Source organism: Molothrus ater, chromosome 11, assembly GCF_012460135.2.
Source record: "Molothrus ater isolate BHLD 08-10-18 breed brown headed cowbird chromosome 11, BPBGC_Mater_1.1, whole genome shotgun sequence".
NCBI classification, from domain to species: Eukaryota; Metazoa; Chordata; class Aves; order Passeriformes; family Icteridae; genus Molothrus; species Molothrus ater.
The window spans coordinates 11,172,676-11,199,908 of record NC_050488.2 but is presented as its reverse complement, the minus strand read 5'-3'; the positions used below and the strand labels follow the sequence as shown (position 1 = coordinate 11,199,908).

At 47.5% G+C, this 27,233-nt stretch overlaps 1 protein-coding gene across 2 annotated transcripts; it reads left to right on the top strand.

Annotated features, from left to right (window-relative positions):
* Window positions 1-533: 533 nt before the first annotated feature.
* On the top strand, window positions 534-27,233 carry KLF15 (KLF transcription factor 15). 2 transcript variants are annotated; one of them, XM_036391031.1, is made up of 5 exons: window positions 534-893; window positions 6,061-6,165; window positions 8,263-8,502; window positions 18,260-19,367; window positions 25,210-27,233. In XM_036391031.1, the coding sequence occupies exons 4-5, from the start codon at window positions 18,325-18,327 to the stop codon at window positions 25,376-25,378; spliced, it is 1,212 nt and encodes a 403-aa protein (XP_036246924.1). In that variant the 5' UTR covers window positions 534-893; window positions 6,061-6,165; window positions 8,263-8,502; window positions 18,260-18,324; the 3' UTR covers window positions 25,379-27,233. The 2 variants fall into 2 exon arrangements, with proteins under 2 accessions (XP_036246924.1, XP_036246925.1); XM_036391032.1 differs by lacking the exons at window positions 534-893; window positions 6,061-6,165; window positions 8,263-8,502 and adding an exon at window positions 14,080-14,181.

Sequence of the window (27,233 nt, the reverse complement as noted above, 5' to 3'; positions counted from 1 at the left end):
TGGCTTCCAGTGGATGATGAGGAGTAGATCCCTTAACCCCTTTTCTTTTGCTGACCTCCTTGGATGATAACTATTGTCACTTCCCACACCTCACTGGCACTGAATGGGCTCCCAAAGACATTGCCATGGAGTGATGAATTGAGGCAGGAGAGCTATGGAGGATTACAGGCCTGATTGAGATATTACAGATTATTCCTGAATCACTTTCTTGTAGGTCTGATGAAAGAAATGAGTCAGATCCTTCCAACACAGTTTGACCTGGCAGATGCAGCCAGCTCAGAGGCTGTGTGAGCAGCTCACAATGTTTTGCAAATGGAATAAAGTTCATTTAACACAGCAGGCCTGTATTTGCTGTTAACTCAAAGGCCTCTCACCTGAAACAACCTGCAGATCACTTACCCCATCACTGCTCCTAGGAGGAATTAGCTCCTGAGGGCTGCTGTTGGGGAAGGAGGTGGGTATTTCTGAGAGATGACTCCCTTTCCCAAGGCAGGGTAAAGGTCTTTTTCCTGTGATGCTGAGTTCATCATTGAAATACTCACAGTCCCTGTTCCCTTTTTGGATAGCCAGAACTCTGCCCCAAAACCACTCTCCTGCCTCTGAGCTGTCTCTCTCAGCAATGCTGCCTATATTGATCTTAATGTCATTTTGCTGGTTTTTGGCTGCTTTCTCTTCCTAGGTGGGAATGCTGTCACTACCAAATGACGCCTGTTTCCCATGGGTCTCTTCAGCCTATAGGAAAAATGTCCTTTCCCCCTAGTTCAGCAGCAGGCAGGCACCTCCTGGGGCCAGTGGATCAGGTAAAGCAGCTCCTTCTGACTCAGTTCTGCTGCTGAGCTCTCAGTGCCTGTCTGCCTTCTTGGATGTGCCTTGTTGACTACTGACAGCTACAGGTGAGTGGCTCACACCCCGACTGATGGTGGATTTTTAGACATTTAGAGGTTAGGAGGTGAAATGGGAACTTGTTTCCTATTGTTTGCCTCCCATGTTCTGTCAGCATCTCCCCCTCAGCCCCCACCCCAGTGTCACTGCCTGCCAAGTCTCTGCTGTGTTCTGTTTTTCCCTCTTGGGCAGGTTCAAGTTTAGTCTCTCCCAGCCCGTTTTGTTCCAGCAGGAGACAAACGTGCATGCATCCTGCACAGCCCGTGTCCCTGCAGCCCATCCCAGCCCCGCAGGGAGGCTCTGCCCCGGGGCAGCCCTTCCCTTGAGCCGTGCTTGCAGCTCAGCTGCCTGGAGAGAGCATCAGCATTGCTGCCTTGTCACTGCTCCTCGAGTTGTTCTTTGTGGCTGCTCACTCTGCCTTCGTGCCCCAGCCATGGGAGGTGTGTCCTGAGGCCAGATTTCCCCCGTGGAAAATGGGGCAAGGGCTCTCAGAGCCTGCAATGGGAATTTCTTTGGGGCATGGCAACGATCTCACCTGGCTGAATGCACACTTGTGCCAGGTTAAGCCATCAGCCTTGAATGCCTTCTCTGTTCTTGTTCCAAAGCAGCTTCTAAATTAGAAATCCTACCACCTGCACTTGATATGGGCAGGGATTTTGCAATCCTGGGAGGCTGAGTCAGGCACAGAGACAAGAGCCATTCCTGCTGCTGAAAGGTGCTGGTGCATTGGGTACCCACTGCAATAGTTTCCCTGCTCACCCCATCTCCCCAGGGGTTGAGCAAGCCTGGCACACGTGGTCGGCTCAGCACCAGAGGAGCAGCTCTGGGGCCCTGGGCACTGGCTGACTCAGCAGGGACCCTGCTCCCTGCCTGCTCGTGGCTTTTCCCCTGTCAGCAGCAGCATGGCCAAGGTAAATTGCCTGGTTTTGGAACAGCTTTGGTTCCTGCTGAGGTTGGCAGCCTCTCTCTTACTGTGAACCTTTGTGATACAGCAGCAGAACATCGTCCAGGTATGGAAAACAGGCTGACCCTCTCCAGTGGTCTGCCACGTGTGTGCTACATTTACTGATCCAAATTTCCCTAGGCTGTACCCTGGAGGGAAAGCATCTGATTCCTGTCCTTCAGATCCAGGCCCCTTTGCCAGTTCCCACTTCTAAAGCTTCCCTGATAAAATCTAATGGAGCTCATGCAGGGGTGGCTCATTCAGCTGTGGGAAAGGGTCTGTAAAAAAAAAGACTGTTCAGACTTCTGTTATCCTCCTTCTGTTATCCTAGCTTTTCAGTGCTTTCTGAGCCTGGCCTATGGCTAAACCATGCTCAAGGGATTAGTTAAAAGACTCTTATTTATTTTATTGATACTTCTTCTAGAATCTTGTTAGTAATTTTCTGCTTTTGACACTGATAAATGGGGAATCAAGGGGTTCTATCAGTACAATTCATGGATGTTTTGTTACAGTAGAAGTTCCTAACTGAAGGTCTTTTAGGTTGTTCTGAATTTCCGTGTTTGAATACACAGCATTGCTTTGGGCCAAGCCCAGTGAAACCTCCAGCAGCTGATTTACCTCCCACTCTCCATACACTGTGCTAGACCTGGGATTTCATGCTCTGCTCATCCTGGGTCACAGCTTGATCTCTTTTCAGGTGGCAAATCCTGCAGCTCCATTAAGGTATGGCTGCTCAAGACAGCCCCTTGAAGCAGCCCACAAGGCTCCTGAGCAGGTCTGCAGGCTTGGAGGCAGCCAAAGAAGGCTCCTGGCACATTTTCCTCTGGAAATTGGGTGTGAGGGAGGAGGAGGCAGCAGTTATTCAGCTGACAACATTTCTTGTCTCCTGCCTGAGTCTCAATGGGCTTCAAAAGAGGGTTGAGAAATGCCAAGTCCTCAGGCTGGCCCTGTCCCATGCAGGGGCTGCCTTCCAGTGTGGCTCAGGAGCCTCTGCTCAAGGTGATTTTTTTCTCAGCATTTTTATTCCTTTTGCACCTCTTGTTTGGGTGACTGACATTTTTCTGCTGGCTTGTGTTTTTATGAGGATTCTTCTCACCCATTGGGCTCTGATGACTGGGCCACCTTCCTGCTGCTGGTGTGCAGCAAAGCCATGGCACAGCTGAGCTCACCCGGGGTGCCTGTGCCTGCTCCAGTGCTGTCCTGGCTGGCTGGAGCTCCCCCAGCAGCTCTGCTCAGCCTCTCATGGCAAAAGCAGAGCTCTCATTCCTTTTCTGGAAAGCCTCCAACCCTCTCCATTCTTTGGCCCAGCTTTGAGCCCAGTGGTTCCTCTGTTGCCTGGACAGAAATGTTGGCCCTCAGCATCCTCCTTGGAGGTGACAGCCCATACCTGGGTCCAGCACTGAACCATTTGCCCCTGGCATCCTGGGAGTGTCCTGGGGCTTTCTGTGTTCCTTTGGCTGGACTGGAGCTCTTCTGTGTGCTCTAATTTTTTCCCTCCCATCAACTCCAAAACCATCACCATCTTCTGGCTTCCCATCAACTTCTTTTGATTCTCTTTCCTGGACAAGGCCTAAACATCTCCACACACTTGTGCCAACCAATGGGTCCCTGGGATATTTGTAGCCCTTATTTCTCTTTACCAAACCCATTTGTGTTAGGCAGTGCCCCCAAAAGAAAAAAACAAATAAGAATTATTGAAACTTTCTCCTCTACCCTGTGCAAACAGCCCTGCCTGCGAGGGCAAACTGATCTTTTGTCCATCCTTTTGCTGCTCCACGGTGATATCCCCTCTTATTTTGAAATGTTTTTGCCTGGAGGCAAATTATTAAACAGTTTTTTGAGCAGACTTGCACCAATTTCTTTGCCAAACTCTTGCCATTCCTCCCCACTTCAAGCTGATGCAGGTGGTGCTGAGCTGCTGGAGGCAGGGATGTGCCTGATCCCTGAGTAAAGCCTGTGCTGGCATTGCACAACGTGCCCGTGCTCAGGGGCCATGTGCAATCACCTCCTGGGACAGATGTCTGAGCTGGATCCCTCTGGAATGACGTCAAAGGCTGCAATCCTGTCCCTGTTCCCAGGGCTGGCAGGGCCTGGCCACTGCAGTGGCATTTGGCTGTCACCAATGCCAGCACGGGTGGCCCCTGGCCCTTGGGGATCTGCTCACACACCCAGAGCTTCCTTGCAAATTCCTGCTCTAGAAACAAACCTCTGACTGAAAGCAAACAGGACTTGATTTTGGAAGGAGCATCCTTCACTGTTGAGCTGTGAGCAGACAAAAGTCCAGCAAACTCACAGCCCTTGCAGTGCTTGGGACACAGGCTGGCACAAACAAATGCCACTTGTCACAGAGCTGCAGCAGCCAGCACAGCAGAGGGGATCAGTAAATCCCTGGATGTGACTTGGCACCCATCTCTGGGGTGGAGGATTAGGAGGACAGGAGTTATCTGTGTGCAGCTATTTTGGATGCCTGTGTGGAGGGCTGCTGAAGGCAGCAGCAGCTTCAGCTGGTACCAAAAACGCCGTGGTGACATGGGGTGACACAGTGCTGCACCTGACCCTCTGCCACAGGGAAGGTTTCCCAGTGCTGCAGGGAAGGAGGAGAAATCCCTGGGGCAGGATTTCCCCAGGCTCTGCCCTCCCTGGGGGCTGTGGCAGGGCAGGGGCTGTGACAGGATGTGATTCATGGTGACCTCCTGGCACCAGTGCCAGCCTGCCTGCTGCTGAGGCACTGCTGGCATCCCACATCTGCCAGACCCAGCCTGGAGTGGGCTGCATCCAGCCTGAGCTCCAGGAAATGCTGTTCCTGATCCCATCAGCTCTGTGCTGGCCCCAGCCATGGTCCACCTTGACAGCTCTGCACAAAGGTCAGGAGTGTTTGAGGAAGGAGTGTTTGACATTTCCAATTTTTATATAAATGCCCAGACAGTTCTTAGATTCTTCTTAAAATGCTGATGACGGATTAAGGACAGCTCCCAACTTGGAGTTTTGGAAATCCTGAGGTTTTCCAAGTTGCCAGTGCAGCAGGAGGAGTTCCAGCATGCCTGTGGCTGTGTGCAGCATCCTCTCCTTTAGCCAGCTCAGGGCTGCTGGGGGTAGCTGCGCCCAGGATGTGGCCACATGTAGGGTATGACCTGGGGAAAGTGAGAAAAGAGTCTGTAACATTGGCAAGAACATTTTTATTGGCTCATGAAATGAAATATCTATAAGATGTAGAAAGCTATTAAAAATTGCTAGACTTACAAAAATGAAGGACATTGGTTTTTAACATTTAGGTGCAGAGGTGAGTTATCTTTAAAAATCTGTAATTTTGAGCTGGAAATATAACTGAGACAAGTCTTGAAATGAGATATTTAATTGCCAAATCAATTTTTCCTAAAAATATCCAGAGTTTGCAATTGATTTCATTATCCTCTGCTGAACCCCCCAGTGAAATAACCCTGGTTAGAATTGGTGCTGCTGTGTTGGTTTGATGTGGGTCCCATCAGCAAAATATTGTGATTATAACAGCGTTTGCATGGTAAAAGTGAAGAACTTGACATTCCAAAAGCAACATCCTTTCTCTCTTCTCTGATAGAGATAACTAGTTTATTCCTAGGTGTAAAAGCAAAAGGATTTTCCTTGAGTGGCTGTGCTAACAAGGCAGGGAGGAGAAGGGCTGGTGTTGGCAGTGCTGCACACTTTGCAGGGCAGGATTTACCTCAGGGGCTGTGATATTTAGACAGGAATTCCAAAGACAACTACCATAGTGAAGTTCTGCTGACTCTGACAGGTTTGCAGGATCAATGCCTCACTGTAGTAAGAGAGATGCTGCTTGCTGATGGCCAGGAGCCCTAATGGTATCCAGGGAAACCTGAGTGCCTGCAGTAATTCACAGGGACGTGGAAATTTGTGCAAAACCATCTACACGTGGCTTGATCTTTGGGGTAAATTGGCTTTAGAGTGGAGGGCACTTGCTGTGCCAGCCTCTGCAGCAGACAGATTCCACTTGGACAAAAACTGGGTGATTTGCAGTGGTTTAGATACCTCTTTTCCCTAGGGAAAAGAAAAACTAGCATGTCATTAAGTAGAGGTTGTGGAAGAATGAAACCACTCAATAAGATGTGATGTTCTCTCCAATTCAATGATTACAGGCTCTTCTCATAAAAGCTGCCATATTCCCTCTGCCTCTAGCACAATTCAGATATCCTGAAAAAAAGGACTTTCTCATCATCTTTTTTCTATATTTTCTTCACCAGGCACTTGAAATCCATTTTATGAACATGAGTTTGTTCTGTATTGTACTTTGCCAAGATTATTATCCTTAAGGAACAGGAGGTGAAACCACAGAGCAAGGAGATGAGGTGAGTCACTTCTGGCCATATAGACATTTAAATAGTTGCAGAATTGGGAAGGGACATATTTTCCTCTCAAGCAGTGTTTGTGGAGAAAAAAAATGTATGCCAGTAATCTGAATTTAGCTCTCCATTATTGCTTGTAACACCACCAGGGATAAATATTTTGCTCACAAACACCTACAGAATAAGAAAATGAGTATCTTTAGATTGCAGAATATGTAATTAATCTTCCCCCAAACTTTCAGACAATATAATGTTGATGAGAATGAAAACACTATGATCACATCTGTATTTTAAGAAAGAATAACCAGGCCTGAATCAGTGGTTTTTCATTGCTTGCATTGCTCCTAAGGACCCACTGGATGAGAAAATAGAAGATTGCATCACAATGGATACTTTTTGATATGAGTGATCCGGTTGTTTGGGGTTTTTTGGTCTGTTTTTTATTATTAATTATTCTGCTGAGAATATCTGCCCTGGGACAAACAAAGCAGTCAGCTCTCAACAGCAGCAAAATAAATCTCAGTCCAGGGCAACACAAACTGGGAAGAAGCTCCGGAGAGTGGTGCTATTTGAAATAAATTGAGGAAATATTTTTAAAGCTTGCATAGAGGAGCAGAGTTTTGCCAGCTATTACAATTGGACTTCAGAGTAACTGCTGAGTGGGTAATTAGTCCCATGGGAACACAGGAGTCTGGACAAATGTAAAAAGGAACAAGAGGAGGAAAAAAGCGTATGAAGAATTAACTTTGGAAAACAAGCTAGAACATTAGTCACAGGAGAGATATAACTCAACTTCCATTTAACATTTATTTCTGTGATGAACAGGAACATTGCTTTTAACCCTGTATAGAAGCAGAAAATACAAAACTCGCTGTTTAACAGCTGGAACTACTTTATTGAAGTTCATCTCTTTGATAAGAGGGTGAAAGGGAGTGTAAAGAGATGGTGAAAATACTGCAAACCCAGCAAACGGAATTATGTTCACGTGGAGAAGGGAAAAAATAGTTGTGGAACTGGTCAAGATATTAGGTGGGTCTGTTCTGCTCTCAGAGACTCCCCCATCATGAAGACAGAGCAGTTAGGGAAGGTTTAAAGGATCATGTCTCCACCAACCTTTGCTCACAGCCTGCCTACAATGCTGGGTTGAGAGCACCCCAGCTGGAAGGAGGTGATTTACCCACCTGATGAGCCATAGCTGTTTGCACAACTCTTTGCTGGGTTTAGAAAGACTTGGTGGAACACAACTAAAAGAAAGCTTGAAGCATGTGAGACACTTCTGAGGTTACCTGGGGCACATGTGGTTGGTTCTGCCATTCCAGAGCTCCTGATCCACAGTCCTGTGCTGTAACTACTGAACCAGAGACTTATTTATAGAGTTTGTGCACTTGGCTTTTGTGGTTCATTGCTCCCATTATTATCTCAACAGCGGTGATTTGCTAATCAGTCCTTTGCAGGACAGGACTAGTATTGCTTTGGCTGTCTGATGTTTAGAAAAAAGAAGAATGTAATTCCAGTGCCCCTGGAGGAGCAGGAAGCTTTGCAAAATCTCCTCATATATCTGGGTGTGAAGCTATGTAAATGGGTCACATTAACTGAACTGTGTGCCTGGAGCAGTAACAGCGACATCACAGCTGAAGGCTCAAGATCAGGAACCAGACCTGGATCTTCCTAATTTTGAGGACTTTCATGCTTTCTCTGCTCTACAGCCTCCAAGGAGATTGAGTTGACCTCTGTGCTGGGCTCCCACTGTTTCAGTGGCCCAGTGATGGGGTCCCAGCTGCCTGCTCTGCCCTGGTACCCCCAGGAGCTCTGTCTGTTGGTGCCTGGTGGTGCTCCAGCTGTGACCTGAGCCAAGGTTACTGTGTTTGCATGTAGGCTTTGTGTTTGCTGTTTAAGGTGAGCGAGAGGCTCTAAATTCCCTCGGTTGGGTCACCCTCCCTGTTTCCCAATTGAATGCAAATAGCCAGACAGGCAGGCAGCTCTTCCTTGAAGACATTGAAATTCTCGAGAGGTGTGCCAGTGTCTGGCAGACACGGTGTTGGCAATGCACGGTGCACACAAGGTGGTCACAGTTGTTCATTCTGTAAACATTGTCTGCAGAACCAGCATCTCCTCTCAGCCCCTCCCTGAGCCCGCAGTGCTCAGCACAAGGATCCTGCAGGAACGCACCCAGCCCTGGCGTATTCCTTCCAGGAGAGGGCAGGGGAACACAGTTTATCGCAGATCCACTCCTGAACTGGAGCCAACCTCCATCCAATTCCTCATCTTCCTCTACGTCTTCTTGTATATTTTGCTTTCCCGAACTTGGATGAGCAGAAGTGGGTTCTGAATCTCCTCCAGGTGAGTCAGTGGGTTTTGTCACATTTACAGACCTGCCTGTCCCTGAGTCATCTTCGGGAGGGGCAGCTTGGGCTGGGCTGTGCCCCTTGCTCTGGAACCCCTTTCCATGAGCCTTGTGTGTTCCATTGAAGGCATCGCCTGCTGGGCAACTTCAGGACCAGGGTGGAAAGAGCCGAGCCCCAGCTCTGTTGCTTCAGCTTGCCACCAAGCCAGGGGAGACAGTGATGGGACACCTTGTGTGTCACACACTCAGCACAACCCTGTCCCTGCACTGATGGGACACCTCGTGTGTCACACACTCAGCACACCCCTGTCCCTGCAGAGGGGGTTGATTCCCTCGATGTCCATGATTCCAGCAGGAACAGCTCTGCTCCGTGGGTGCTTTTGCCAGATTAAAGTGCAGGGGTTACACATGGAAACCCGAGACTGGAGCTGGACCTGGCTAAAGATGGCTTAGAGAAATGCAGCCAGAAGGTCAGCTAATGTTTTCTCTCTTAATGAACAGAAAGTTTGGGAGAAAATCAGAAACTCTCCCCAGGTCCCCCCACTGTCTTTAACAGTCAAAATCCTAATAGCATAAATAATCCTAAAATGAGTTTCTTCCAACTTATCTCCCCTTGGACCTATGATGCTGACTTGAAAAGACAACATAATTTTCAAACCAGTGGAGGAAAGAAAAAAAACCCAAAATCAATCAACTGTTGTCCCTGGAGCACAGATGCCCTGGCAAGGCCAAAGAAATTAAGTCCTGAGATTGCTGTTGCTGTTTCCACCTTGTCCTGCAGAGACACAGCCAGGGATAAACATATTCTTTGTGTCAATATTTCTGTAGTACTGAGAGAACTTACAGTCCTTATCTGTGAGTGTCAAGGACTGCTAAGTTAATGTGATCATAACATTACTGGAGAGTCTGACAGGCTTTTTTGTTCCCTCTGTAACTGTTCTGGTGCTGAAAGCCAAAGCCCAGTAGATCTCAGCTGGATGTGACCATGGGCTTTGTGGCACATGGAAGGGATCCATCTGCAGGAGACTAACTTTAAAAAAACAAAAAGACCTTCAAAAAACACACAAAACCAACAAATAGATTTTGAACTTCCTTTTTATTTTATTTTTTTTTTTACTCTGCTTGATTATTTTTGCTTCTTTCAACCTTGATTTGTAAATCAGATGGAAATGTGTGAATAATCAATTCAGGCTGACTAACCCTTGTTTTGCCAGGTGGCTGGTTGGCTCATCAGATTACTAATAGTTTGCTGCTGCAGTAAATGGGAAATAGCAAAGGCTGAGGCAGAAATACCACAGGTGACCTCTAAAAACAGCAAAGCACTCACCCAATGCAACACAATCCCTCCTTTTGTCCGTCCATGAAGATCACTTTTCTTTCAAGTCCCCTTAAAAACGAGGAGTAATTTGTAACACAGAACTGTGCAAGCAACCTAAAAAAGAGGAGAAAATCATAGGCAGGAAAAGTCAGCCTCTGTAGAGCACGTATGGAAAGGAAAAGTATGAGCAGAGCCAGGCAATTCTTAGGTGTAAACTGCTGAGTGTGGAGGAGCCTTTGCTGCCTTTCCCACCTTTAATGGCTCTGTGCTATGTGGCACCAAGCAACTCATGAATAGTTCAGCCTATGGCTCCTTTTTAACTTTATGAAGCAGGGCAATTATTATCTACAGGAAAATTTTTTAAAGCTTGAATGATGAGGTTTATCTGCCTTTCCTGGCTAGATCTTTAGCACACAGCCACCAGACAAAAGCCACTTAAAAGGACTTTAACTCTGTGTTATCACCAGTGTTTGACTGGGCTGTGCCAATGCCAGAAAGGCTGTCTGAGCAGGGCAACCAGTTTGACTGAAGTTCTCTCCTGAAAGGTGGCAAAAGAGAGAATGGAAAATGCCCAAGTAATATCAATGGACAGAAGTAACTATAGATTTTCAAAGGAGTTGCTGAAGGGGTGAAAAAAGGGAAGGAAATCTCTTCCCAATGCACAAGATGGATGGGTTGGGAAAATTCACATGTATTTCACAGCATGGAATGAGGACTCAGTTGTGCTGTAATACCATATGAAGGATGCTGATGTGAGACATCAGTCATAGATGCACAAAAATTCATTCCCAAAATCTTGTCCCAGCCATTGCTGGTTCTCATGAAAAGTTGGCAGAAAAAAGGGATCAGAAGTAATTATATTTGTCCAGATCTGTGCATTTCCCCTGCTGTTAATAAAGGCTTGTAGTGTTTCCAAAGCCTTGAGCAAAACTTAGATGTGTGTCAGCTTGCTTTCACTGTCGTGGGGCTCAGAAGAATTAACCAGTTCACAGCTTGAGAAGAGCATGCAGAGATCACAGAGGGATGGAAAAGGGGCTGAGTCAGCTCAGAGGCTGCCACCTGCCACTGGAGCTTGTAATATCCAGTTTTGGGTTTATGCCCCAAAGTGTGCCTGCAGACCTCAAAACCAGGTCTGCAGTTTGAGGCACTCTCAGCAGATTCATGGTTAAGAAAATATGATCTAGCTGAGAAAGGAAGTTTCTCTGTTATAGTGTTTGCTCAGAAAGGATGCTGTAATGGATGAAGCTGCAGCGATGTTTCAGCAAGGACAAGCCCAGAGTGGCATTCTAGGAGGCAGTGACTTTTGTGCATTTTCCCATTATTCTCTGCTGTACAGGTTTGTGCTGTAGTGAGGCATCAGAATTTGTGCTATTGTATATCGTGTTTGTTTGGTTTTAACATGTCCTCGTGTCTATCTAGAAATTCTGCCTGAGCAGAAAAGAAGACTTTGGATATTTGTCTTGGGTGTACTGGTGTCCAATGGCCTGGTCAGGGCAGCAATTTCTACAGGAGCTCTGGACACCCAGGGATGCTGAAGGCAGTCTCTAAGCCTACACCCAAGCTGTGCTGAAGTTTCCCCTGGATTCTGTGTGCACAGCAAAGGGGATCAGGACACAAGCAAAAGGTTTGGTGCATCCAGAACTTGTCACACTGTGTGAGTGAGCTTGGGCCAGGGATCATTCTGTGTGCTCTGCACTCTCTTCCCAGGTGCCGTTCACTGCCTGCCTGCATTTCTAATACTTTTTTGTTGTTGTTTTTTTCCCTCATAGGGAAATCTCAGTGAGAAACACAGATGCCTTAGTTACACTTTCCTGATATTTTCTATTGCATTTCACCTCCCAGCAGTATCGAAAGGCTGAGATGCTCAGGAGGGTTCTTCAGATGTGAAAAAGTATCAGATCCCTCCTCCATCACGACATGCAGCCACACAGGGGCAGGGGCTGCCACAAGGGATGGAGGCTGTGCATCCTCTCCCACAGCAGCATATTTGGATCTGCTTGAGCCCACTGAAAATTCTCACCTTCCTCTCTCCAGCCTCAGAAACAGCCAGCAGCACAGCCCTGAAGCTGCACAGTGGGCAAAGGACCCAGCCTCCAGTGGTGCTTTTAGGGAAGTGAAAAGGTTGTGGGCCCAGTAAAACAGATGAAACTTGAAAAGCAGAACTGGGAAAACACCGTTTTATTTCCACATAAGGTAAATATGGGACTACACTGCATCTCTAGCAATTTAAAGAAAGTTCAGAACTACTGTGACGAAAATATGAAGACATTGCCTTTTGCAAGTGGGAAAATGCAAGTTAGAGAAACCTCTAACATGTCCCAGTGCCTAGGTAGGTTATAGTAATGACAAAATGAAGATTGCAACTTTTAGTTGTTTTCATGTGATAAACATTACAAGGGAATTTTGTATGTGTTCAATTCCATTAAAGCTCAGCCTTGTTGGCTTAGATTTTAGCTGTATCTAAATTTCATGTCCTTTGCATTGCTAAATCACACTAAACTTCACCTACTCAGGAAACAAAGGGGTTTTAATTGAGAAAAAGCAGTAAAGCGAGGTTTGCCAAACATCTATTTTGGGTAAAAATATTTAAGGCCCACATTTTCACCAACGTAATCCTTTTTACGTCAGTGAAGTTACACTAATGCAGAATTTGGCCCTGATGTATTTGTACAAATATAGTATCCAGGATTTTGATGAGTACGTATTCATGCATTATTCATTGAGACAATGTGGAGAGGAAGAACGAGGTCTGTGCATGAGAGCAGAGCCCTGAGCACCCCCAGTTCCTTTGATGGTCCCCAGCAGGATGAAGGAGCACCTGTAGGGTCACCCCTGTGCTGCTGCCTGGCCAGGACTTGTTGAGGCTGAATGTCCCCTTGGGAAGAGACTGGTTTATGTTTGCCAGGCTGTGGGATGTGTTACTGGCAATTCTGAAGAAATGCAGATGGAGGATATTTTTGTGAGTTTAAATTGAGCTGGATTTGGAAAGAGATGAGATTGCATCTTGGTGCTGCCACAGACCTTTTGTTTGATCCTCTGTGCCTCTGTTTCCCCATAAAATGAGAATAATACTTCATTTTCCCTGCAGGACAGTGAGGCTTACTGTGGGGAGAAGGAAGGGTGCGCTGTCCCATGTGCCCTGACAAAAGGGTGCACAGACCTTTGTCATAGGACTGCATTCTGATATCCCAGGCTACACCTTCCCAAGAAATCTGAAGAAAGGAAAAACTGCATTTGGAAAACCACTGATTGAGCAGCAAAACTGACTGCTCCTGCAGCTGGCCCCACTGTGAGCTTCCCCTACAGGAGATGAGCATAGATCCTGATCCCTACCAAGTATTGCAGAGCTATAGTGTGTTTATGTACGTATATACATAAATTATTATGTGTGTTTGCATGAAGAACTAGTGATGTCTACAGTAACAATGGGGGATGTGTGTGGAAATCCTCTCCATCAAGCTTTGGCAGGCAGGAAAGAGGCAGATGTGGGGCAGGAGAGAGGCAATGGGGGTCGTCACACCTCCCCAGGGACTCGCTTATCTCCAGGAGATGCCCAAAGGCTTGCACACTTACAGACTAGCACAGTGCTTGGGGTTGGAAGGGACATGAACAGGCCACCCAGTCCAACTCCCTGCAAGGAGCAGTGACGCCTTCAACCCGATCAAATTGCTCAGAGCCCTGTCCAACCTGACCCGGAGGGCTTCCAGGGATGGGGCATCAACCAGCTCTCCGAGCAACCTGCTCCGGTGTTTCATCACCCTCACACTCTTGCTCACACGGACCCCCAGCCACGCTTGTTTCAGTTCAGCCCGTTCCCCCCGTCCCGTGAGGCAGGCCCCTCCGGGGCCCGCAGCACCGCCCCGGGGCCGAGCGCGGCTCCCATTGAGCCGGGCCCGGGCCGGCCCCCGCCGCCGCGGGGCCAATGGGGGCGGCGGACGCGGTCGAGCCTCTCCCCGGCCTCCCCCGCGGCGGCCGGGCGCCCGTCATGTGAGGGGGATATAGTACTACGGGAGCGGGGCCGCGCTCCGCAGCCGCGCACCCGCCTCCCGGGGGAGCTGCGCCCGCCTCCCGCCGCCGCTCCGCGCTCCCGGCCGCTCCTGCCTCCGCGGGCGGCTGCTCCGGGCTTGCTTGGGTCTACTCCCGCGGTTTTGTTGTGCGTTTGTGCCTTTTTAAATTTTTCCTTTATTTTTAAAAATTATTATTTCTATTTTTTTTTTTTTTTTTTTTTTTTTTTTTTTTTTTTTTGTGGCTTGGTTGTGTTGTTTGGGGTTTTTTTCCCCCCCTCGTTCTCGTTGTTGTTGTTATTGTTGCGGTCGCCCGTGGCCTTTGCTGCCCCCCGGCTCGCAGAGGAGTTCAGGTAAGGGTTGATGGGGGCGCGGGGGCCGCGTCCCGCCGGCGGTGCCTCCGCGGCTCGGCGGGGCCGGGGCTGTGCCCCTGCTGCCGGCAGATGGAATTCCATCCCGCCGGGGCAGCGGCCAGGGCCTGGGGGCTGTTTTCGGGCTGCAGCGGTGCCGTGCCATGGAGTGACAGGCGGCGAGGGGGGGTTCATTCCCGATCATCGCGACCACGCTGCGGAGGAGAGAGGGGGAACTCAGGCCCCCAAACCCTCCTGAAAAGGGATGGAAGGAAAAAACAATACATAAATAATTTCTTAACAAACAGACAAACGGAACAAACAAACCACGATTAAAAAAAAAAAAAAACCCGACCAAACACGTTTTGCAGCCATGGAAGCCTGGCTGTGCTGGTGCTGGAGTGGCAATTCCGTGTGTGTGTCCCGCAGCCCTTTCCCTGCCCAGCGCCGGTGCCCGCGTTATTGCGGGGTGCAGCGGCAGCGGGGTGCGCTCCGCCGGGGCCGCTGCCTGTGCCCGCCGCAGGTGAAGCGCTTCCTCCTGTGGAAGCCAAAGTTTGGGGCTGGAGCGGGATAGTTTTCGGAGAAGAACGCTTTGGGAATGTTTCTGCAGCTTCCCAGGAGCAACGGGTTTGGCAAAAACAAACCTGAACACCCCACTGTGTCCGGGGAGCAGCACAGCCACCTTGCGGAGGAGATGAGAGCAAATGGGTTTACTCCTGGCTCACGGCTTCTTTTTATTTATTTTTTTATTATTATTATTCTCCCTCTTTGCATTTCTCTTTTAACTTCTTAGAAGCTCTGGGCCCGCTTCATTGCCTTGTTTATGGCTCGCTCTGTGGAGCAGAAGTCAGCCTGAACAGATTTAGAACAAGAGAAAACCCTGAAGAGATAAGTCTTAAACTAGAAAAAGCTGTGGCAGTAAATGTAGGAAATGACTGTCAGCGTCTCATATATGCTGTGTGATCAGTTGTGCTGGGCTGACTGTCCAGAAATGACAGGCTGCGAAATACATCCCCGTGTTTCAGCAAGTTCCCAGCACTTTACATTTTAATGTTGCTCTGCGTCAAAATATGTCTTCTCTGGTTTGCTTTTGGTCGTTATTTTTTTTTTAGCTGGCGATTAGATGGTCAGGTTTTAAACAGAACAACATGTTTTTGGCAGAAAGGACATCATAACAACCCAGGGAACTCTTAAAAAAAAGTTGGAGATGGTGGTGCTGCCGAACAGCTGCTGTATTTCACTCCAGAAGAGGCTGTTTCCAGTGGCTCAGGCACTGCAGTCCCACTATAGGTGCTTACATTTCTAACATGTTTTCAGCGTTCCTAGAGATGAAAGTGTGTTATGGAAACAGCATCATTAGTTTTCGTGGCCTTCACAGCCCCAGCTTTTTTTGGTTTTGTTTTCTAATCTTCTGTTTTTGGCCGTGTCTTCAGGCAAAGTAAGGATAAAAGTATTTTGGTTGTTAGCCTGGCCTTTAGGAAAAAAATATAGCCAGGGCCCAATCCTGCATTCCAGGCATTCTCCAAAATCTTCTTGGCTGTTCTGCAAGTTTTGAGAGCGCACAGAAAGCAGAACTGGCCCGTAGTGTGCCTGGATCTATTTGGCTCTGACAGTCCTCTCTTAAAAAGCCTCTGGTTACATCGAGTGACATTGTTGCTTGTCAAAAGAGATGGGAAACAAGCCTGCTGGCTGTTTTCTGCTGAGGTACTGACCCACAGCAATTGCTAGGGGTTCATTATTGGTTTTTTTCCTCCCTCATTTAAGTCCTAATTCAAATTGCAGTTTATTCTATTCCCAGGGAAATATATTGATATTTTGATAGTGGCTTCCCAGCTCTTGCAAGCATTTAAAGAAATCTTGAACATTTTAAGTTTTTTTTGTTTTTTTTTTTTTTAAGAGAAGTTCACCAACTGCTTTTGGTGCACGCAAAGCATGCCAGCTTTTCTTAGAAAAGCACATGTTGCAGTCCAGATTTCCCTCACAGCCCCATTCTTCAGAAGTTTAGGCTGGAATAATACAGACATTAGAGGAAGAATCAGAAACCATCTGAGGGCAAGTCTTCCTTTCTGCCCTGTGTTTCTCAAGGCAGTCGCCAGTTTTTGGTGCAAGATAGAAACAATCAGCTTGGGTGAATTCTTACCAGATGCCAATACTAATTTGTCAGAAGCAGATGGTGCTTTCTGTTTCAAAACTGGAATAGCTCAGCTATGGGACTTCTGCTGGGGGAACTTTCCAGCAATATAGAGAGTAAAAAAAAAAAGTGTGTTAGAAATAGTGCAGTTCTTCTGACTCTTTGCTTTTACTATAAGACATGATTATAGACTAAGGTCACAAAACAGAGCCACTAACCTCTGCTTGAACTTCCTCGTGTTCAGCACATGTAGGTATTTCATTATTGGTTCAGAGGCACAGCTGACTGACAGGACACACAGACCAGGAAAACGTGCAGTCTTACTTTTAGTCATTATTTCAACCTGTCCCTGCTTCCTCCATGTGTCTGTGAAGGAGGAAGACAAGTCTTTAAGAAATGTGGCTTCCCCCCACTCCTTTCTGGGAAGTATTAATAGATGTTGCCAGTGGGACAGAGCTCTTTAAGGGTGTTGTGTAAAATACCTCGCTTTGTGTTCGCTGCAGCACTGAGCATATAGACACCTTTTAATTTTTCTCCAGAGAAGGAAAGACAGGGCAAATCTTGGAGATGAGGCAGCAAAGATGCTCTGCAACAGCAGTAACAACCATCCCCTCGGCTGCACAAAACTGGGAGCTATTGACTATTCATGGCAAAGCGTCCACAGCGGCAGAGCCTGTGGAAAATGACAGCGTGTAACAAGATTGACTGGCATTTCCTTCACGCTGGGTCACATGCCTCCTAATTCACACACACACACACAAGCTCATAGGCTGATCGAATGACTGCTATCTCTGCACTGCACATACCTTCCACAGAAAGAGTTGTTTTATTATGCACATGTACAGCTCTGTTTCCAATCAGTCACCTTGAGCAAGTGACTGAGGGCCAGCCTTGGCTCCATCCCGAGCTCTCTGCCGTTGCTCTCTAAGGGGCACAATCTCCGTCCGTAAGCAATTTCTGGTTTTTTCCCTCGGGGAGGTGGAGAACAAAAAAATACGTAGATGTCCCTCCTGCCTGTCCCTCCCCAGTGGCCTTTCTAGGAAGTTTGCTTGTTTTCGAGGGTGAAGTGCGGTTCAAGCGCGGCTGTCAGCGGGCGCTGGGGTGGCTGCGCTGGCCAGGGCGGGGTTTGCTGTTGCGGGTTTGTAGCGGGGTTAGGGCTCATGGAAACCGGGATTTGCGGGATGCTGCAGGTCGGGATGCCGTGCAGCCCTCCCGGTGCAGCAGCTGGCTCGGGGCTCAGCTCAGCAGCGGGGAAAGCAGCCACCAGCTGGCTGGCAGGGCATGGTAATTAGCTCAGTGCCAGCCTTATTAAGGACAGTGCAGGTGATGATGACGTTGGCACACTGATTCATTACATCTGGAGGGGAAAATCCACCTAGTAAATGCTGAAGCACAGTAAATATTTTTGGCTCCTGCCAGATTGATCCTTTCATTATGCTGAACAGCCTATATTTGTAGAACTGAGGAAGTGAAAAATAAGGTTGGTGGAAAGCTACAAGATAGGGAAAGGATTTGCATTTTATGGTCACCAGCAATAAACTTTTTTTATTTGTTTCTTTTTGGTGGTAAAAATTTCAACACTTTATTTTTTCTTTCCCATTCCCTTTTTTGGCTCTGGATTTCACTGCTAGGTGAAAGCTTCTTATTTATTTTCTCTTGCTGGTAATATTCTATAAGGGAGTTGTAAATCTGGAGCACACACACGGTTGGGAAATGATTTCTGACAGCATTCTTTTGCAAATATGTGGTGCAATCTTGCAAAACGCTTCAGCCCTGACAGTCCTCAGGGGGTGGTGCAGACCTATCAAAGCTTGTAGCAGCCTGTGTACCCAGGGAGGCTGGATGCTCTGGACTTTCCTGTGGGCTAGAGGGCTTTACGAGTTTCAGTTCATGGAGATAAATGATTAAACCAACTTCTGACTGTTGCTGTTTTGTTTTTCCTGCACTTAGGCTCTCACCTGAACTTTGGCTGCCTGGTATATGCTGTTGGGATATCCTTAAGAGATCATCCAGGAATGGTGGATCACTTGCTGCCTACTGATGAATCCTTTTCATCAACAAGATCTTCCCTTGGATACTTTGGGGACATGACAGCTGGCGTGAGGTCCTACCAAATGCTGCCCTCTCCCCTGTCAGAAGATGACAGTGACTCGTCCAGCTTTTGTTCTTGTTCCAGCCCTGACTCCCAGGTCCTCAGCTCCAGCTATGGAAGCACATCCAGTGCAGAAAGTCAGGACAGTATCTTAGACTATTTATTGTCCCAGGCATCTTTGGGGAACACCACTGCATCATGGTGGGACAAAAGGAGACTTCAGCCAATAGTGAAAGAGGAGTACTTTAGGTTGCCTGAATTTCCTGTGGATATGGAAGACTCAGGACCATTTCAGCCCACACTTGAGGAAATTGAGGAATTTTTGGAGGAGAACATGGACTTGGAGCTCAAAGAAAGACCTAAAAGCGAGACCAAGGACTTGAGAGCTTGCAGCCAGGTTTCTGTTGCTTCTCTGCAGCAAAAAGACCATATGCTACCCAGTACTAGTTTAAAAGAGAGTAAAAATGAGCAGTTGACTAGCTCAACGGAAGGTGGCCAAGCTTCAAATGGAGGAATGACCCTGGAGAATGGAATACCTGTTATGCTCCAGATTCAGCCTGTGCAGATCAAACAGGAGTCCAACACGAGCCCCACTTCCCAAGGACCAGCACAGGAGAACATTAAAATTGCACAGCTCCTAGTCAACATCCAAGGACAGACATTTGCCCTTGTGCCTCAGATAGTTCAGTCGTCCAATTTGAACTTGTCCTCTAAATTTGTCCGCATCGCTCCCGTCCCCATCGCCGCCAAGCCAATTGGGCCAGGGGGCATGATCCAGGGGCAGACGGGAATCATCATGGGTCAGAAATTTCAAAAGAACCCTGCAGCTGAACTCATTAAAATGCATAAATGTTCTTTTCCTGGCTGCACCAAGATGTACACGAAAAGCAGCCATTTGAAAGCCCACCTGAGGAGGCACACAGGAGAAAAGCCCTTTGCGTGCACATGGCCGGGCTGTGGATGGAGGTCAGTATTGGGGTGCAGCTCTGTCCAGTCCCCCTTCCCCTTCTTGCTCACTTGACCTCACTTGCTGAGCAAGTAGGTTTGCACTCAGATTTATAAACTGTTCCTATTGCCAGAACTTGTTTGGTTGGTTTGACAATTAAGACCTTTTTTCTTCCTGTTAGGTAACGCAGGGGTTCTGATAAATTAAATAGCACAGCATCACCTTCTGGCACCAGCAGCTTTAGTGTCTTAAAAAAAATCAAAGTAGTTCATCGTAACTTGTATTTCATTCTAGAGGGTCAGATGAAGCTTGTTACCACAGGTAAGACCTGGTGTTTGCATTGGTGTGGTTGCAGCACAGCAGCCCCAGCAGACCTGTGGCTGGCACCAGCTGAGGCTGAGTGAGCTCAATGGTTTAGGGCAGAATTGCTGTGCACAGCCCTGTGTGGGACTAAATGTGGCCAGCGAAGGGCTGTGATAAGCAAGTATGGTTAAAAGCAGTATTCTGTGCACTTTCATAGAAAATGCACTCCATCCCACTCCTTCTTAAAATGCTGGCAGTGACACTCTGGCATACTCTGGGTTTTATTCTCTGTCTTGATTCAGAAAAATGCGTGGGTGCCACTCAAAGTTGCAAAAAAGCTGTCAGATGTAACAACATAACCAGAAGGCTGAGGTGGAGTTAAGGATTGCTTGAATGAAAGATTGCAGGTTTGATTGAGAAAATGTTTGGCAGAAGGATCTTTAAAAATATTTTATTTTATTTTTAATATGAATTGAAAAATTTAGTCTTTTTAAAAAATATCAGCTTTTTATTTTAAGGAAGCTTTGACAGGTGCCTTCCTCCCTCTTTCCAGTTAGCTGTATTACTGGCTTGCCTGCTGGCAAGTGCTAATGTACAGCACCACTAATGATGATGGGAGAAAATATAATCTTAACTGTCTTGTGTTAAATTAAATTGAATTTCTTGCAAATAATATGCTGCAGAGCTTCAGTGAGCAATGTCTAATGAGAAAATGGGTTGTGATCATGGGCAACAGATGAGGTAAAAAGTAACAGGAGAATGTTGTATAAAAATGCAAGTATGTGAGACATGCAGCAGTTAGAGATGGCTGGGTTGGTTTGAGGGAAAAGGTCACAGCGGAGCTGAACCCTCTCTTCTCCAGCTGGACCAGTCTGAAGTTTGTTTCTCAGAGGGCTGGGGAGATCAGATTATGGTGGCTCTACAAACTGGTGGTGATTTGTTTCCTTTTGTCCTGGTGGCATCTCTCATGGGCTGTTTGTTGCTGCTCAGGGTATCTGCTCACCAAAGCTGCATTTTTCAGCTGATTGGTCCCAGAAACTGTGAGCTGGGTGCTCCCAACCTGCAGGACAGGCGCTTGCTGCTTTTTATTTGGTTGCCAGAGTATGTGTGCACAGGCAGCAGATGTGCCTGTGGGTGTCATGCTGGCTTTCCTTGCATGTGAGCACAGCTCTCCTTTTTGTGACAAAACGCATGTGGCAGTGAGGGTTTGTCTAATCCAAACTGAGATTTGTACCAATGCTCCCAGGGACTTGTGTGGCTCAGGATCAGGAGCCTGAAGCATTGCCCGTGGATGACCTTCTCCAGCTCTGTCTTATCACAAAGCTGGTGTTCCCCAAGATACAAAACCATATGAGAATGTTTGGAAAAAATAGTAAGTGATAAAGGTTGATTAAATTTACAACAGGTGCCTCTCTTCTCAAAATGTTGTGGCAAATGATTTTCTGCCTTGGCTGGAGGGCCAAAAGAGGTGCAGGTCCCACAGCCTGGAGAACCCTGAACTTTCAGCCACCACAGCTTTTTAAAGATGAGCCCAACAGGAAGAGAAATTAATCATAATGAAGAACATGTGTCTTGTCCACAAACAGCTGCTGCAAAGGGCTTTTCAAACTCTTGTGCTGTTTGTCTTGTTGAATTTCACATCCTGGGCTGCAATCTCAATCCCCAAAACCCCCAAACTTTGGAAGGGCTCTGCTACAAGAGAAGTTTATAGCCAGCAGGAGAGGCCTCCTGTGCCCACAGCAATCCTTAGCACCAGCCTGGGATTGCTGCACATCCCCTGCGTGCTGCTCCACATCAAAGGCCAGACCCAACTGAGCATTGAATTACTCAGTCCCCTTTCATCAATAAACCATGTTTACCTTCTCAAAAGTTCAGTGAGAGCTGTGACTTAAGTCTCACATGACTTAAGTCCACTGCATCTGGCCACTCTGTTTGCTCCCAGGTCTACATAATCTCAAATGAATTTAAGCACTAAAACACTGCTGGGCTCTGCTTTCCCCCTTTTTCCCTGCATTCTTGTGCTTGTGTATTTATTTTTTCACTGAAGACACTTAAGAGCTGATCTCACTGGAGATAGTAATTTCAAAACCAAAACAAAGTGTTGCCTAGCACAAAGTGCCTGAACTCAGTGGGAGGGTTAAAGGTTCCTCAGCACTGTGTGCACGATGTTTTAAATTCACCAGGGTTGGAGTGTGCACCCAGCAAACCCTTTTGCTCACCCCTAGGATGGCTGGAGACCCCTAGCACCTCCCTGATGGAGGCTGAACCCTGCTTGCTTGTGCCCTTCCTAGGCACAGGGCAAGGGCTGTTCTTGGCAGTCTGCAAAAACAGAGTGGTGCTCACTGGCAGTAGCCAGTGACCCGTTGTGCTCCCTGGACGGGTCAGGGCACTGATCTGTGTCGTGCCACCTTCTACCTTTGGCACCCCTGGTCAGCACTGCTCAGGCCAAAGAGCTGAGCTGCAGCAGGGCCTGGGCCCAGCAGCTGTGTTATGGCTCAGAGCAGGAGAAGCTCCTGCTTCCCTCCCTGGCACAGCACTGTGCAAAGCTGCAGCTGCTGCAAGGATGGGGGAGGCAATGGCCTTTAAATGCCCCACTGCATCTTCTGGCTGCTGACAGCCATGAGCTCTGCCTGGCTTGGCAGGGAGGGTTTAAAGGCTTGTTAACATGTGGCCTGGGTGGCCATGGGCAGTACCACACATGGGGCAGGGCAGGCATCTTGCATTGGCTTTTCTTGCTGCTGCTGTGCAAGGGGATGACAGGTGCTCAGGAGCTGTTCTGGTTCCTTGTAGGAAAGCTCTGGGAATGGGCAGGAGGAATCTATGTAGGGCCTCCCCTCCACTGTGGGGGAGAGGTACAGCCTGAGTTGGCCTCAAAGGCTGGTGGCCATGGCAGGGGCCAGGAGTACCAGGCTAAAGCTATTGACCTTTCTTGCCCCATGAGCCACATAGGAATGTCCCCATGTGTCTGGGGGACACAGGACATGTCCTACACATCAGGGAGCTCTAGGACTTTTCTTCAAGGGAGATGTAGTTACAGTCCCTTGGGGTCCTGCCAGATTGAAGGATGAAGAAGGCTCTTTTAGTTGCTGTGGGATTTCCCAGATCCCTTCATTTTCTTTCTTTCTTTTTATCTTTTGAAGGAGGAATCCTTCTGGAAATGGCAGTGACAGAATAGTGAGGTATTCCTTGGGGCTTCCTTTTTTTTTTTTTTTTCTTTTGAATTTTGCATTCCACAGTGGATTATTTTCACTTTCTTTGGGTTGATCTCAGTGCCAGAGTGTGTTGCAGATATTTCACTGCAGAGCCAGACCGCCAGATCCTCCCGGCTTCCTTGTCCTAACCTTTGCGTTGTTTTTTTGTAAACACACAGACAGCTTGAGGTTTATTTCTGTGGGCTCTGTAAGTTGATCTTTCCGTCACTGCTGGGGAACAGTGTTGCAACATTCCTGCCTCTTCAGCTAAGGACATGGTTATGAGGCAGAGTGTATTTTTATCAGATGAACTCATCCAAGCTCATTCCTGACATGTGCCTCTTTCTCCCCCACTGTCCGTGCAATTCCCCTCAAAATGCACTTGTGAGGCTCTTGTGCAGGATTAGCCAAGTGCTACTGCACTTCTGTTCCAGATGGTGACCTTAATGGCCAAGGCCATAGGACAGGACAACCCAGCCACATCTGGTTTTGCTTCTTTGAGGTCTGTATATAAGAGGATGGCTCTTGGCAAAAGTGCTTTTCCTCTTTTCCCTGGATGTGGCACAGTTCTGTTCCTTGTCCAACACTCAGTCCTGTTGTGGCAGTCTGCACAGGCAGCATCCTACACTCTCCAGACCCACTCACCCATAGTCCTACCAGAGCATCCCTACAGGGATCTGGCCCTGGGACTAGCTCCCTGCTAAGGACTTGGGAGAAATCCCTGACCCTGCTGCTCCTGGGTCCAGACTGTGGTTTTGGGAAGCTATGGCTGAAAGGACCAGGGGTGTTAGAGAAAGCAAACATACAAGTAGAAGGCATGAAGAGAAACTTCTGTCATAGCCTTTATGGAGAAGAGTCATGCCAAGTGGACAGTTCCATAACAGCTGCCTCTTCATCATGGAGAATTTGACTCTTTTGCCATGAGGATACCAGAGCAAGGAAAGGAAGAAAAGCAACTGAACAGGTGAAAGAATCTCCCCTAGAAATGCCCCTGGGACAGATGCCCACACCATACCTTACCTGTGGTGAGTGCCTGGATCAGTTTTCCCGGGGCTGAGTGCTCTCTGGGGAGCATGACCAGTCTGAAGAGTTGTAGCAACTGAGGAAATCATTACCAGCTTTCCCAGTGCCTATGCCCTGGTCCTCAACTGTTGGCGGGAGATCAGAGCTAATTAAAACCTTTATGTGGAAACTTACTTTTCTTGCATGAGAGATTTATTCATAGGAGCCCAGCAGTCCTCTTTTCTCCCTTTCATAAAAATAGCGTATTCGCTCTGCTGGTGATGTGATATTTTGCTCCAGAAGGGCACATTTTTCTACATGTTCTTTCCCTGATTTGTTCAGCTAGTGCCCATGACTTCACTTATTTATTGTAAATAAACAGCTGATACCATTTCTTGCAAGCTCTCTTTCTGTGCTGCTCTTTGTTACTGCTCTGGCAACAAAACCCTTAATTGCCCTTTGTCAGGCAGCAAATTTTTTGTACCCATCTGGACAGGGCTGTTTTAGTGTGACATTGTTAATTAACCCTCTGTCTCCTAGTTGTGTCCAAAGTGGAAATAGAGCCAGCCCTGCTCTTAAGGCCAAAGGATCAGTTAATTTGGGTTCAATAAAGCCGGTGGGATTCATGGTGACTATTTGGGGATTTTTCTGTGGAGATGGAAGGTGGAAAATATCTAAAATTAAAAAGATTATGGAATACAGTTTTGGTAATTAAAGGCTCATTCTTAATTTAATTTACCCATGCTAACTATGCAAATAACTATGCAAATGGACATTGGGGCCCACCTGAATTTCAGCTGTTGGGATGCTGAGCATCTCTGGTGCTATTAATGACTCTTTATTTAGCCTACAGGAGCACACATGGAAGCCAATTTTTCATGTGGATCTAATAAGTCATGTTGTTTCTAAGTAGTTCTGGCTGGATTTATCTGGAATCCCTCTGAAACTGGGTGCTCTTAGGGGGTGTGCTGGTGTCAGTGGGAGCTTGAAAAAAGACCTTACCTGCAGGACAGTGGTGGTTGTTTTTGCTTGAGGAGTCTGTGCTTGGATTTGCAGGAGAGAGATGGTGGGGGTGACTTTGGAGGGGACTGCAGGGGGATCGAGAGCAGCGCTGCTTTTGTCAAGCTGTACCCATGCCATGGGGTCCAGGACAAGGCTGGTACCAATGCTGTCTCCATGCATTGCCCTGAGTCCAAGGCTGGGAGCTCTGTGTTTCCATCCTTGCTGGGACCAGCCCAGCCCTGCTGTGTTTCCCTTTCACCTCCTGGAGTCTCCCAGTGACCTGGGGGGACATTTTTTACCTCGCTGTGCGACACTTAGCACAACAAACCCCCATTTATCTGACAAGGCCTCTCCTCTCTTGCAGGTTCTCCAGGTCAGACGAGCTGTCCCGGCACAGGCGCTCCCACTCGGGGGTGAAGCCCTACCAGTGTCCAGTGTGTGAGAAGAAGTTTGCTCGAAGTGACCACTTGTCCAAGCACGTCAAGGTGCACCGGTTCCCGCGCAGCAGCCGCTCCGTGCGCGCCGTGAACTGACGGCTCCTGCCCTCCCTGCCCGCCAGCCGTCCCCAGCAGCCACCACAGCACTTTGCTCACCAGCTCCCTAGTGATAATTTATTTGTCTCCAGAGAACAGTCCATGCTGTTACTTGATACCACCGTGTTTGAGTGCCCCATGTCCTTCAAAGATTATTTGAGAATGAAGCTCTTTTTGGGTCAGGGGAGCGGGGCGCTTCTTCCTTTTTTTTTTTTTTTTTCTTTTAAGGATATTATTTTCCTTTCCTTCTATCTGTCTCTCCTTTGCTGCTGCTTCTTTTGGAAATTACAGTGTTTTATTTTTAGCTGTTTTCTGCTGCACAGGAAAATGTAAAAGTTGCTTGCTGCTAGTTAATTATAGCCCTGGCATTCCTGAGGGCTTTGCTCATGTACAGGCCACTCATTGTGAGTTTTTATTAAGCTGCTCTATTTGTCCAGTTTGGAAACAGCAAATTCCTTTTGAAATGAAAACAACTCCTTTGTTTTTGGGTTGCCTGAGCCAAGGATTTGTAGGGGCTGGCCATAGGAGGAGGAGCAGTGGGAGTTGGGGACAGGGGGAGACAGGGTTTGGAGAGCACTGGAATGTGCCTCCATGCATCTCTGATTTTCCCAGCTCACATTTACCTTTCCCTTGGCTAGGGCTATATATAAATATCTATGTATATATATTCATACATACATACATATATATATATATGTTTAAGGAAAGACACATCCCAAGCAAATCCAGAAGCTCAGGCTGGATGGAATGGCTTGGAGTGAAGCCTCTGGAACTGTGTGTGTGCTTCTGTCCTGTGCTGCCAAGGGGTGCAAGGATGCCCAGCCTCCAAAGGACACTGCTTTCCTTTGAGGCTGGTTTGCAGCATCCACTTCCTTTAGCAGAAGAGCTGTTGTCTGCCCACAAGGCAGCACAAAGGTGTTTGTGAGAGCCTCTGAGCTCTGTTCTGTCTCTGCTGCTGCCCTCTTGTGTGACCTGGGGGCGAGAAAGCAGAGCCCCAGCCCTGGGGGAGCCTGGTGAGCACTGGGCTCATCATCACAGCATCCCCACATGCACTGAGAGTCAGGGCCTGGCTGGCTGGAGCTCAGTCTCTGTGTGCTGGCAGGGTCTGCAGGATGTGCCTGTGCCCAGGGAGGAACCCTGAGCTGGTGGGACAGTGCTGTGAGCCCGAGGTCTGGGGGTGATCCTCAGTGCTAATCCTCTCCCTCCTGACAGCCATGTCAGAGCTCCATGCAGCTGGGGTGGGCAAATGGGTGAGAACAGCAGCCAAAAGAAACAAATTTGTGTGATAGCTGGCTAAGAAGGGAATTTAAGCAAATAATCAGATGGTAGCAGGCAAGTGATTTTATTTGTGTTTCTTCTTGTTTTGTTTTTCCTTTTGAACTCTGGCAATTGTAAGAAGCTTTAGAAGAAAATAGGATTCAGTAATTAGGAATGATTTTATAATGGATGTTGCATTTCCTTTCCATTTGCAGACGGCATCTGTTTGTCTTTTCTGTTGGCAAAATGGGAAGTAGGAAAGTGTGATCCTAGAGCTAGGCAGAGCAGGAGCCCATGCTGTGTGAGAACAGCAGGTCTGGCTAAAGTGAATGCATTCCTTTTGTCCTCTAGAAATTAATATAAATGAACTATCATCTATTGACTGGTTTATATCACATCCTATGAATGTATGTAAATAAAACTGTACATAGATGCATATCTATATAAAATATCTTTTAATAACATATCAAATTTGTGTAAATTGGAAACAAAAATACCTATAAAGCCAGTGTACATAAGTTACAATTCTGTATATTTTCTTTTGTTCTTCATAAAAATATATTTACTTTGACAATAAAATGAAAATGGAAATTTTAAA

What these genes read in the sequence shown, in the direction of transcription:
- KLF15 (XM_036391031.1), top strand. Translation starts at nt 18,325, where the DNA reads ATGGTGGATCACTTGCTGCCTACTGATGAATCCTTTTCATCAACAAGA. An exon ending in TGGCCGGGCTGTGGATGGAG is followed by an intron (nt 19,368 to 25,209) that starts GTCAGTATTGGG and finishes CCTCTCTTGCAG; the next exon opens with GTTCTCCAGGTCAGACGAGC.